The 13,474-nt window shown below is 42.1% G+C and overlaps 1 protein-coding gene across 1 annotated transcript in view; it reads right to left on the bottom strand.

Moving 5' to 3' along the window:
- Positions 1–274: 274 nt before the first annotated feature.
- Positions 275–13,474, bottom strand: part of MYCT1 (myc target 1) — a 23,147-nt gene continuing 9,947 nt past the window's right edge. Inside the window, exon 2 of the mRNA XM_010283139.1 lies at positions 275–941. Within this exon, the coding sequence (XP_010281441.1) occupies positions 409–941 (533 nt within the window). The 3' untranslated portion in view covers positions 275–408. The remainder of the gene's footprint in view (positions 942–13,474) is intronic.

Raw genomic sequence — 13,474 nt, 5'->3', positions numbered from 1 at the left:
TCTTTTTTTTTAAAAAAAAAAAAGAGAGTAGTGAAATTTGCAGAAATGTGTATATCAGTAATCTTTAACATGATCTGTTTCTTCAAGAAATGATGTGGCATTTTTATGTGGCAGCATTTTCTTTCCTCTAAAGTAAAGATAAAATGGTTACAATTAAAGATACAACACTATAAATACGCAAGCATATGTCAGAGCAGTAAATTAGAGCCAGCAGTGCAAAGACAAGTGACCCCTTGGACAGTGGGATACTGTGCTCTAAGAAATCGCTGCTACCCGCCTCTCGGCAATGTATGTCCCCTCCGCAACGGCAGCCGGAGACTTCTCAGAGGTCATCATGCACAGAAAATCGTTGGGTTGATTGAGGTTCCCCCTTAAAATGCACATGCGTGTTTGTGGCAAAGGTCCAGCTCAGGAGTCTGGGAAAGCTTTTATGATGGTTTCATAGGCGGGAGGTGGGGTTTGCGTGGAGTGGCAGATGCGGAGGCTGTTGTTAGACCAGTGAAATTCGGGTCGACTTAAGCTGTTGGTGGTGCTTCCCACAAGGGTCGTGGTGGTATTTGTGGGAGTGAGGGTGATCAGCTGACTGTTCGTCTCCACGGGGAGGGGAGGACACTGCAGGAAAGGGTGGAAGGTGGACGCGCGGAAGCTTGACTTCCTGGGGAAAGAGGTGGCTTGCTCCAGGGAGGCTTGCCGCTGGAAGGTGAGGCTGGCCAGGCTGAGGTTGCTCCGACGTTCGCAGCTGCTGTTGCGGTAAAATCCAGTCCTGCCAGTAGTGTGGCCATGGGAGGAGGGTCTGGATCGACGGCCGAAGGTTGAGGAGCTCCCCTGGGAGATGTGGGCGCTAGCTCTGCGACGGGACAAGCAAGTGAACAATGCCCAGATGATCCCTCCAATCACTAGTCCAACCACCATGGACACTGTGAAGGCTATTGTTATCTGCTCTGAAATATAGCAAAAATACACAGCAAGGTTATTTCATTAACTGGGAAGGGTTTTCCTGCCAGAAAATGAATTGAAGACAGCAGCCTCCTTAAAAGATGAACAAAGCCCAAGATCTTTGTATGTAATACATGAGCTTTACAGCACAAACACAGCAGTTCAGATGGCTCTCACTACATTTTTTTTAATTTGCATAATTCAACAACACCCAGAAAATAGCTTGCTTTTAATACCAGTTTCTGTACCCATGCAAGGGAAAAGTCTTTAGTCTGTCCAAGAATCAGCCACCCACCAGCCCCAAGGTGTGTTATAAAACTGCCACACATCTACTTCTGGGGGCAATATGAGGTATGGATTTATGCAGATTTGTCATCCTGTTTATAGAAGTTTATGTTCTATGTGTATGTGTTTGCAAACTCATCTATTACAACAGTGATGTAGTTTCTGTCATGTTCTTAATGGAGTAAGCCTTGTATTCATTACAACATGAGAATATGTCCCAGCCTTTTATTGCTGAGTAACAGATACTTTAAATTCTCATAGTAATTAATGTAAATTACTGTATTCTAAATGATTATGGTCAGAGATAACCATTAGTAATACTAAGTCTCTTGACTATTTCCCATCCCCAAAACCCAATTTAAAGATGCATTAATCTGCCATTAAGAAAAGTAAATTTATGGCTCTATTATAAATGCTTTCAAGAATTAAGAGATCTGAAAACAAAAAAGAGCATGTCTAGGATTGTTTTCTCCCCCACATGGTTTCACAGTGTGGAGGAATAAGACTTTTCCCTTGTATATTCCTAAGACTAGGACAGTTACTTCAGAAAACTTCTGCAATTAACTTTCAGTTACTTTTGCAATTGAGCACCAGCTTTATTGCTGTTCTAAAAAGTTTGGAGATACATTTGTAATGCTGGATAAGGCCTGAAATGAACGCAAAACCTTTATAGATCCCCTCAAAATTCAAGAAGTGATTGGATCTCAAACAAGAAGGAACACTATGCTGACTACTGGTGGACCAAAGAGGGAATAAGTGAAAAAGAACCATGGGACAGCCTGAAACATGTTTATTCTGTCTGTGCTGTGTTAACATGTTTGTGAAGCATGTCTGTTAAAAAGGAAATTGTATTTATCATGTTTGTGAAGCATTTCTGTTAAAAAGGAAATTGTATTCATTAGATAGAGGTATACCTTTCTATAGCGTACAGAAGCACAGGCCAGCTAACGCTCTGCTTGGCTGGCCACTGTGACAGAGAGTAGTAACTCCAGGACTGGGATGCAGATGTTAGAGCCCAAAAAGGGCAAGATGAGACTAAGGTTTAAAGTTTTCTTGCAAGGTAACAGCTGTTAAAGAGTTTCCCCTGAATTTATTGTGCTGCACAAACAGTCATTTCCAGAACCCCAAATAACGACACCAAGTCCGAGCTGTGGGAATTGGCCAAAGCAGGTGCTGGAGAGGAAAAGAGAGCAAGAGTCCCAAGGGATGGCCACGGAGAGCAGCTGGCACACCGCAGAGGGAGAGGAGAGGTGCCAGGCACAGCCAGCGGGACCGGCTTGCAGGCAGAGGCACCCCAGTATGCACCAACAGATACCTTTTGCTTAAGGCGGGTCTTGGTGTCTAGCAAGGCTTAAACCTAGGGCGGGTCACTGCAGGAGGGGTAAAGCAAGCATTTGCTTTCCTTCCAGCAGGGCAGATGTGAATGATTATTGGTATAATTGCCCTTTAAGAATTAGTTATTATCAGCTTCCTTATCAATCTTCTTAGATTTCTCCCTTCAGTGAAAAATTGTTAGCTATGTGATTCATACTTGCTATTGGGGAAAATTAGCTCCTTGAGCACCAAAAAGTTTAGCATAAGATTTTTGCAGGTGTCTGGGTGGGGACTCCAAGCATTGAATTTGAACACAGCCCTTGCTGCTGTCCATCAAACCCTGTCAGGGGCAGTATATTCACCATACGTGTCTTTGCAGGTGTGGTTCTAGACAGGACCAACATTATCAAGAATTACTGACATCACCATGAATCGCGTACCCAAGTTTATTCACCTTACATTTTTCAGGCTAGACTTGAAGTTCCATGAGGCCCAGAAAATTTAATCTCTAATTAAGCCACTGATATTTTGGATGGCTATGCGATCCTACTGTTGCTTGCTTGTAACCTCAGCTTTCAGATAGCCTTCTAAGCATTATCCTTTCCAAATGGGAAAATAAAGCAAAGACTGGAGAGGAAAAAGCATGGGATATCGTTGCAAAGCACTGCTCCCTTTTGGGAATCCTTTGTTGTCCTTCTGTTCAGAAGTGAGATAAACCTGACTCTAAAATATAATTTTTCTTTAAGCCCTTATTATTACCGCTAAAAAACTCCTGACTGGGCACGCTAAAGCCAAAGGGTGACTGTCTGATCTGCTTTTTGCAAGAACTTACAGGCAGCAGCCTGCGCTGCAACTCCTGGCCGCAGATCAGAGCTCTGTCACCGTAAGCAGCCTTCTGACAAACTCATCATGATTCTGCCCTTTATAAAACATCTTCAGAGATACAGCAGGCCTTATTGTGCCCCTTTTGGTCAGGAATAGCCTATTATGACATTTTAATGGGTTTAATACATTCTGTTACTGCAAGTTCCTGCTCATACCCCTGAAGGTGGGAAGGGAGAGCCAGGACTTGGCCACCTCCAGTTGAGGACATCCCAGGGAGTGTCCCAAAGCCAGCACTTCCCAGGCAGTAGAGCTGCAGTCTGAGCACCCCTACTGCTGTCCCTGCGTGGCTGTGGGAAAGCGGAGCAAGAACTAATCCTTTCTTAGGCTGATTTCTCTTGCACCTCGGCTCGAATGCTACTTATGTTATCACATTTTGAGACTGCCAAGAGATCCCCCTGATTCTGAGGTCTTTCTGTTCCACAGGGCTCTGTGTTGCCACCTGATGTTCCTGCTCCTGCCTGGGGTCTCAGCTCCAGCAGGGAGGAGGAGAGGGGATCTCTGCGGGGCTCGAGTGCAAGCAGGCGCACAGCAAGCCGCACAAGTGTACCTGGCTCTGGGCTTGCCGTGCACCGTGGTGAGGATTTGTCCCTGCATCCCTCTAGCCATAATTTTCACCACCTGCACAATCAAATCAGCATTTCACACTGTTGAAAGCAGATGAGGGAATTGACAAAAGTATCGAATGCAGCTCTTCAGCCCTTCCCACGTGCTGTTCCCCTGTGCTGGATGTACAGCACAAACAATTATCCCTTTGGACAATGTCTTCATTTTCTTTAACTTATTTGATTCTTTTATTTTTCTACTTCTATATATGAATGTAAAAATAGAGGGTCAAATTATTCCCTGGAGAAACTCAGCTGGATTTACACTGACTATTGCAGTTGCCATCTAGTACACCAAATACTCTCATTTCAATTTGGACCTACGTTTAATCCTCTCGGTTCTTATTGTAGAAATATCACTAGACCCATTGGTTACAGACACTTTATTCTTTCTATTCCCAGACTCCCTCTGACTTCAGTGGGAACCGTGGGTCACACTAATAGGCCGAACTTGCATTTTGTTGACTCCCTACAGAGGATGAATTTCACCGAAATGTAATTCAGTTCTAAAAACTTACACTGAAGAATTGTAAATCCATGCCCATTGATTTCCTCTTTAGAACGTCAAGCAATCACAGCCCTGAGGTACATTGGAGAAAATACCAAACAGAGAAAAAGATCAAAGGCAGAGTGGGACTTACTGCACCTGGGACTTTGAGTGGAAGAGCTGGCTTTCACAGAGTTGTTTTTCTCTTCCTTAATCTGGGCAGTGCCAGGGCAGAACTAACCTTTCAGGAGAGTCAGAGCAATACTGACATGAACTGTGTCCCAAGGAACCATTAAAATATCTTATGGTTTCCTGAGAGCTGCGCATGTCATGCTGTCCTCTGCTTTTAAGGAAAAAAAAAACAACCCCAAATTTGGGGATAAAGCAGGGATGCTGACAATAACAATAGCTCCCCAGATGCCGTTCCCTTAAATATGTTTTCCTCTGTATGTTTCTCAGGCTGCTCACACTGCCTGCTTTATTTGATTATGCTACAACTGAAAAGATTTGGTACCCTGTCTCAGTCAATTTTCTCCACTCTCACCTCTAACACCAGCTGAGGTGAAGGACAAAGTTTTTTTTCAACAATGCAGGACAGACTTTAGGGTTCAAAGCCAGAAATAAAGGATATAAGGAAACAAAGCAACCAAATACCTTAGGTACATTACCTTTCTTATCTATGGTACTTCCAATGTGCCCATGCTAAAAGGGTTGGAGGCTCAGAACCCACAGTAACACCCATGACTTCTGGATGTTACCCCCAGATCTGAATACCAAGCCAGTACGTGCCTGTCAGCCCCAGATCTATCCAGATCAGGCAATTCCCTCTGAAGTCTTTCTATTCCCTCCTCTCTGATTTCTGCATGCAGTGTTAAGCAAATGCAGTGCTACAGGTTTGTACGGGGAATTATTGCCTCTGCCATGCAAAGCTTTTTCGTGGTTGTTGCAGCTTTCCTTAAGGTTTTTATAGCTTCCCATGAACTGTGTATATGAAGCGTTAGTATATATACGATCAAGTCGATAGCTGGTAGCAAGTCCTTACCACTCTGTAGAATCCACACAGCAGAAATTTGGACATGTTATTAGTGAAGATGATAGGCTGGCTGATAAAGTGCTTTTCCTAGTTATGGCCCTGAAACAAGTTCTTCCCATCTAACCTGGACATTAGTAGCAAGGCCGCCTAAAGGGAGCTCATACTAATCTGCAAGTCTTCTGAGAAGTGGACTACCTTCTCTCCTTCATCACCTTGGGGTATACTTCACAAAAAATTAGCAACACAATCCCTACCCAGACTTGTCAGTCCCTGGATCAACCAAACTCTTCATAAAATGGATTTGATTTTTTTGATGGAGCATCCTGCCTCTACCACATGGAGCTTAGCATGATCCTTGCAGACGTAGGTCAAATCTTGTAATTCTGTGAGGCTTTCATTTGCGTGGACCTTCCTTTCATGTGCACGGACCACATCAGATAGCAAGACGTCTCTTTGAATTAAAAACATGTTTGTATTGAGGATTCATTTGACTTTCACTCTGGATTTTGTTCCACTAGAACGTAAGACTTTTCCCAAGCAATCTCTCTTTTGCCCTCAGACGGGCTGGAACAGCATTTTGCTCCCCGAACTCAGGAAATCCTTGGGGCTTGCACCTTTCTTGTAGCCTTGTGATAAATTCCCCAAGGTGTAAAATTAAGGTGGGTGCAAGATCTTCCTTGTCCCATGCTCACAAATATATACATTTGTAAACTTTTCAGATGGCCAAGTGTATGAAGGGATAGTAGTACCTTTCAAAATCATGTAAGTAGCAGCTTCAATGAGAGCAGCTCAGAGCAAGAACCAGCGCAGGAGAAGAGGGGACAAAGTACTCAATAAAAAGGAAAGAGAAATGGAGAGGCATCTTTTAGTCGGGCTGTGCGCGCATGACTTGAATTTGAACCGCATCTTTGCCAATAATAGCTAAAAAAGTTAATAAAGAGCCAGTTACCTTTCCAAGCATCTGTTCTGCTCATGCTATTGCTAAGCACAAGGAAGGAGAACACACCCACAGGGTGAAGTGATACCTACACATTTGATTTGATTTCTAGTGGGTGACTTTCAAATATTACACTCTTCTTTATCTTTTGGAACTGTTAAGTTTTTTTTTATTGCTTTATTAAAAGAGAAATAATGAAGTAGTTTTACCTTAAAGTTATTAGAATTGGTAAGGTAGCTTGTCAGTAAAGAACGGCATTGTTCAGAGTTCAAACTCAGCTTGCTCTAGAGGTTTTACTAATATTATGTTAGAGCAAGATTCTGCTCATTTACTTCAGCAGCTGAGGGTAATTTTCCCATTTTTCTTTTCCTCTGCCTGCCCAAAACTAGCATGAAGCATTGTGCAGCTAACATGCAAACTTGTGCTTGTATATAGAACGTACAAGCTCATTGATTTCAGCTATATTAGGAATGAGAAGTATCAGAACGCATCACCATGTTGTATAGTGGAAAAGAGCTGTTTTTATAATAGCCATCCAAATTTTAGAATTGTAAATTTATTTCCATTTTAGTTCTTTCCTTCTCACATTTTTGTGAGCTCTCTTTCCTGACTCAAAACTCGTCCAAGCAAGTAAGCAAGCATTCCCCCCCTACAAGCCCACACGCTTGCGCACGCACACATTGCCTTGTCCCAAAGTTGAGAAGCCTTGACAACTGGTAGAGGGTTTGATCTCAGACATGGAGAAATCCAGCTCAGCCTCTGTCTTACCCTATATTTTTTCCCCAAATGAAAGCTCAGTGACAAAAGCTGGTATAAGAACCATACAAACCAGCATGGGAATTCATACCTGAACATTGCACAGCTTAGAGTAGAGCACCAGCTAGTGTATTAAAGCATGAATTGCATTTACAAATGACAAATCTAGTAATCTGACTAGTAAGAATGGTTTAGATGCTGTTTTACAGGAGTCTCAGTGTCTCAGGTTTCAAGTGTGGCTCAGGTAAGTCATCCGTGGATATTCATAAGAGCCTCATTTGTGCAAAACCAGACAGGAGCAGCCAGTGTCCATCAAAGTTTTAACAAACGCATAGCATCTTCCTACAGCTGTAGCAAATGTAAATCCCTAAGCCGTACAGGCTGCAGTTACTCCTCCTCACACATCCCAGCAGCAAGTTTGGAAATGAAGAATACCCTGGCCCCAGAGAGCCACAACTTTTTCCCACCACAGAAGGTTTGAAGGGATTCAAACTACGTGAAATTTTACGCAGGTTCTACCAACTCCAAGAAAACTTAGTTTAAAGCTGGGGTTGGTATCAGTAGCCAAATCCTGTGCTGCTGTTGTCACGCTGAGTTCAAAAAAGCAACTTCTCTGTATCTGACGTGTTGACATTACTATCTTTCTGATTTTTGTCACTAATTGTATAAGCAAAACAGCTTCTCATTAATCATTTGTAGGCAGTCCATGATTCAGTTGGGTGGGCGAATCAGTTGCTGTGTAATATCAACCAGCTGTGATCTTAGTCATGGCAAAAGTTTAAGAAAGGTCATACAAGACTCTTGTGGAAAGAGAGTGACAGGCTGCAACAAGGTGGTTCAGGTAGTTGTGACGTCCAGAAAACAAACAGACGAGGATGGCAGCATCTGGAAAACAGAATCTGTGGGGAACAAAAAAGGTAAAAGAAACGCAGATTGTGCAGGACATGAGATCTAATAAAATAAGTAAGATAGATAGACTGTCAGAAATGTCAGTGCTCTACATTCAGCTTGCTAGAGGCTTGTTCTACTTGGCCTGTGCTAGTGCAAGATTCTTTTCCGCAGCAACAGAGAGTAATTCTCCCACTTCACCTAATAACTAAACAGTTGTTTTTATGTGCACTGCAGCTAAAATTCTGTATCAGGAATAGTGTGGCCAGCAGGAGGAGGGAAGTGATCGTGCCCCTGTACTCGGCACTGGTGAGGCCGCACCTTGAATCCTGTGTTCAGTTTTGGGCCCCTCACTACAAGAAGGATGCCGAGGTGCTGGAGCGTGTCCAGAGAAGGGCAACGAAGCTGGTGAGGGGTCTGGAGCACAAGTCTGATGAGGAGCGGCTGAGGGAACTGGGGTTGTTCAGTCTGGAGAAGAGGAGGCTGAGGGGAGACCTTACCGCTCTCTACAACTACCTGAAAGGGGCTTGTGGCGAGGTGGGTGTTGGTCTCTTCTCCCAAGTAACTAGCAACAGATGAGGTGAAATAGCCTCAAGTTGCACCAGGGGAGGTTTAGATTGGATATTAGGAAAAATTTCTTCACTGAAAGAGTGATCAAGCTTTGGAACAGGCTGCCCAGGGAGGTGGTGGAGTCACCAGCACTGGCCGTGTTCAAAAAATGTGTGGACGTGGCACTTCGGGACATGGTTTAGTGGGCATGGTGGTGTTGGGTTGATGGTTGGATTTGATGATCTTAAAGGTCTTTTCCAACCTTAATGATTCTGTGATTCTGTAAAATAAAAAATACTGGGTTTAAAATTGAGGAAAGGAAATTAAAAATATGTTTCTATGTGTGAGGACATGGGAACTAGAATAGACAGTCCAGGGAGGTGGAGCATCTACCCCCATTAAAGATTTTGAAAACTAATATCAGTCAAGAGTTGTTGTAATATAGTTAATCCTGTCTTGAAAAAAGAAGGTAAAACAGACGACAGCTCAAGGTCCATACTGATGTTATTTTGTGCAGTTTCTAAGACTTTCTTCGATCAGGTAAGCAAATAGGCTCCGGAAGCATCTGAAAAATTATTAAGTAAATGACAAGGAAAAAAAAAATGAAGTCTGTGACCTTGGATTAATTCCCCATTTGAATTGCAGAGGGGCCGCCTGGTTATTAGAGGGTTAACGTCGCACTCGAGCAACCTGCCTAGGAACAAGATTGCCCTCTGCTGGGAGTTTGTGCTGACGATCTACGCGAGACACAAACCACCCTAATTCTAATAAAATAGGGTGTCAGAAAAAGCTAACAAGAAACATTCCAACGAAAGGTTACAGAGATGTTAACGGTACCTCAAAAATCAGAAAACCCCAGAATTACATTGCTATAAACAGTTAAGGACTAGCGTTTTGCAGAGGCTTTGAAAGTAAGGTAGACTGAGACACAGCAAAAGTGTTCAGAAGCTTAGTGAAGTAAAGCTTGCACGGTTTTGTGGCTTTGTGCAAATATTTGTGCTGATTGAGAAGTATGAGGCTAAGTCTGTTCTTAAATTCATATTTCTTGCCATCCATAGTGATGTCCAGAATGATCTCCATGCACCAGAGTACATTTGCTTTTTTCACTAATACCATAATTCATTGTGATAAAAAGCCAGAAGAGTGGAATATGCCATCTCAATATCCCACAAACCAACTCAGAGTTAGTGATGTTCCCTTGATATTACTGGCAGTTGATTTTTACTGGAATGAAAAATAAAGAGTAATTGTGATAAGCAGAAGGAAGTATCTAAGATAGAGATGTCAGCATGTTCAATATAATGCCTTTGGTATAACTGTATACAATAAAGCAAAGATTCCTTTACGCAGACAGAGATAGAAACTTTTTTACTGCATGGTTTCATTATGATTCCTAATGCATTACAAAGACAGTAATATAATTTTGATCTTTTCCGCATGTGCAAGGCATTCTTATCAACCTCACAAAACCAGAGCATAGGCCTAAGCTAAATGGCCCAGATCTGCATGAACCTAAATCAATCAGTAAATCACAATTTGCCGCGGTGCAATATGGCATTATAGTTATTACTTAATCGATAAGATTATTTTACAGAGCTTGAGAATAAAATCATTTCCTATACAAACAAAGCATGAGTGACTGGAATGAAATCTTGAAATTAAGCAGGATTTGCTAAAATTCTTAAAATTAAGGAGGAAATACCAAAGTACCTGTGCTACATTTAAGAAAACAGAAGACATCCAGGGTTAGAACAAAGCACAAGGTTTTCAGGTTACCGGGAAGACTGTAGCGTAAGGAATACTTTGAAATCATCCTCAGTCCCACCACAGTAATTCTGTTGTCTGGGGTCTGAGAAGAGCCTGCCTGACCCATACACAGCTTCAGGTGGAGCTTGTTGTCCTTACTGTGAGAACCCACAAGCGGCCAAGGAGTATTTACACTGAAAGTCCGAGTTTTATCAGAATGTGAAGTAGAATATTTTTGAAGAGAGAAAACTCAGAGTGACAAGGCATACCCTGAGCACCTTGAGCTACCGGGTATACTAGAAATAAAAACCGCACTCCAGCCTGCCCAGTCCATCCTACAAGCAGTGGTTCTCGCTTTTCAGAAGTGCTGCAACCTCTGCACATTTGCCTCTGGGTCTCAAGCGTCTCTTTCCGACACCCGAAAGGCAGGACCTTGTTTCTGCTCCGTGCTCTTAACTGTGCAATCTCTCTCCCTCTACCCCCGCAACCTGCTCACCTGCCTTCCAGGAAAGGAGCAATCTTCCCTTCCCAGTTCCATCCCTCTTACTTCCCATTTTAAACGTACATCACGCATTAACATAGCCAAACTGAATGAAACAGACACGTACAACGTAGTGTCTTGGCAGAAGCTGAAGAAAATCTACTGGGGCCCAAAACGGTAAAGTTTCTCCGAAACAGTCTCTTCTTACTCAGAAATATACTGCCTTTGAAATACTGCCACAGAATACCCTGCTGACAGGTCTAACCTGTGCATTGCTTGTTCAAAAATAGCCATAAATGAAAATAGTGTTTAGGGTTCTATTTATAGCCTCATTATTTTTTGAGATTGCTAAAGCTAGGGCCTTCTTCAGGTGCAAATTAAGAAAGTTGTACAAAGTTGAAGAATGGGAGGAAGAGGAGCTGTTTGTGAACTGAATACGGATCTCAAGTATGCAGTAAATAAGTATTCGAGGAGCAGGAAGAGTGATCTGTATTTAAATGAGATTTTCCTGCTTTTTTCACTGCTGTAATAGCCAAGCTACACCCAGTAATGCAAAAAAATCTCCTGCTATGTTTATCTGCCTCAGGCAACAGGTATAATAGTGAACATTTTGAGAATACAGATGTATGTATGTTCATGTGTGGTAGTACTGTACTCTTCAATTAGTTATCTGCAGTTCAGAAGTTTGAGCTTTCTTTCTCCCAGTACTTCCTGTGTGACCATCAATCAGTTTCAGAGATTTATCTTGTACCAAATATGCCTCTCAATATCAATTTCAGTGTGGGCTAGGAAACATAATTAACTATACTCACAAGAATTTGTGCGACCACAAGCTGATAAAAGCTGGTATAATTTCTAAGCGAGATGATTATTGATCTGCAGTATCAGACAACTCCTGACGACCCAGGACAGATGATCCAGGCTGGAGACTCAGTGTGAAGTGGGACATTGGTGCTTATCTCACATGAGCCAGTGGTGTTTGCACCAGGACGGTCCAGGTCCTACTTGCCTAGAGGCTCCTGCACTTCTCAGTCAACAGAGCCATCAGCGGTCTCCTTCATGTATGTTCTGCCTGCATAACCTATGCACCTTCCACAGAAACCGTATGCCTGCTTGGCTGGCTCATCCTTCCATTATCCTGGATAACTGAGAGAGGGCATCAATATAACGTAATTTTTCTAAAGCAAAGGGTTTAAAATTAACAGATGTCAGTTAAATGGTCAAATATGCCCTAAGTGTCTGTTAAGACGCTGTATTGTGAATTCAAATGCCTGAAGCAGGAAATAAGTTTTCTTCTGCAAACAAGATGCCAGGGAAGCAAGGCAGAGGCCTCTGCAGAGAAGCAGAAACTGCCCTGGCTCTTTGCTTCAGCAAGCGTGTGTCAGAGACCAAAGAAGTTTTTGCATTACATTGAACTGACTATTTTTTCCTTCCCCAACTATTTTGCTGAAAATTTCCTATACATTATTTCATAACAATGCTGTCTATATTTGTATTGTTGGTGGAGTTTTGGTTGAGGTTATTTAACAGATAAATGTTAAGTTGCTATTGTCCCATTTTCAATACATGAAAATCAAACCCACATAAGTCTCTTCTCCTCAAGTGGAAGGGGAATATATTATCACCTTGGAATCAAATCTACTGCAGTCTAAAAACTTACTTTTACATTTTCTTTGGTTTTGAATGGTTGGTAGGAGAATAACTTAGGATTGCTTGGTGCAAAAAAGTTTCAAAATCTGAATAAGTACCTTTTATTAAGTTTGTATAGGAAGTGAAGCTCCTACTTTGAAAAGCAGGAAAAAATGAAGTTTTCTGTACTGTTATTGATAGTCTTTTCTAATTTTCTTTTTTTTTTCCCCAGACAAAAGCATAGAGTTATGAAATTAAGATAATCTTACAAAGACAAAAAGACCAGTCTTGAGTCTTGATTTTACTTTGTGCTCTTCTTCTGTGGTTGTGGACATCTCATTCGATCTCCACGCTTCAGATTAATCTTCTGTATGGGGGACATGGCAATGCTGACAGCCACTCATTTGGCTCTCAAAGATTTTTGACTCCTGATTAAATGAATTAAAATGGCAAAATTGGAAGTTGTGTATAAATACAAAGCATTTTCCTTCAATAGGTTCTACAAGAACTGAGGCAGAACCGGTGCACGCACAATGTGCTGAGACTAACTCATCTGAATCTGAATCCTGCCAGGCTCTAGCAGCTGAGCATGCATCTATGGGGGGTTTACCGTGGGGAGAAAGCACAGCAGTAAGCTTCTTTTATTATGTGAGAGATTCACATGCCAACACATTCACTAGTGTGGTGCCTGGAAGAAGAAATACACTTTGTTTCCTAAAGACTAGATTTCTGGATTTGGTAGGTAAATAAAGCATGATGCTCCAGGCAGCTCATGTGAAAACAGGCAGCACCACATAGTCGATACAGTAGGTGTAATTGCCAAAATGTGTATGCTCTCTGTGTTTGATTAATATTTAAATAATTTTTTAAATTATTTTAAAATTTAAAAAGAAAAAAGTTTCTTTAAAAAGAAACTTTGCCTCTTCCTTCAACCACCTTAGATCTG

The sequence above is a fragment of the Phaethon lepturus genome, unplaced genomic scaffold (assembly GCF_000687285.1).
Source record: "Phaethon lepturus isolate BGI_N335 unplaced genomic scaffold, ASM68728v1 scaffold1573, whole genome shotgun sequence".
In the NCBI taxonomy this organism is placed as follows: domain Eukaryota; kingdom Metazoa; phylum Chordata; class Aves; order Phaethontiformes; family Phaethontidae; genus Phaethon; species Phaethon lepturus.
Note: the sequence above shows the minus strand (reverse complement) of the source record. Positions and strands in the feature narration are given on the sequence as shown.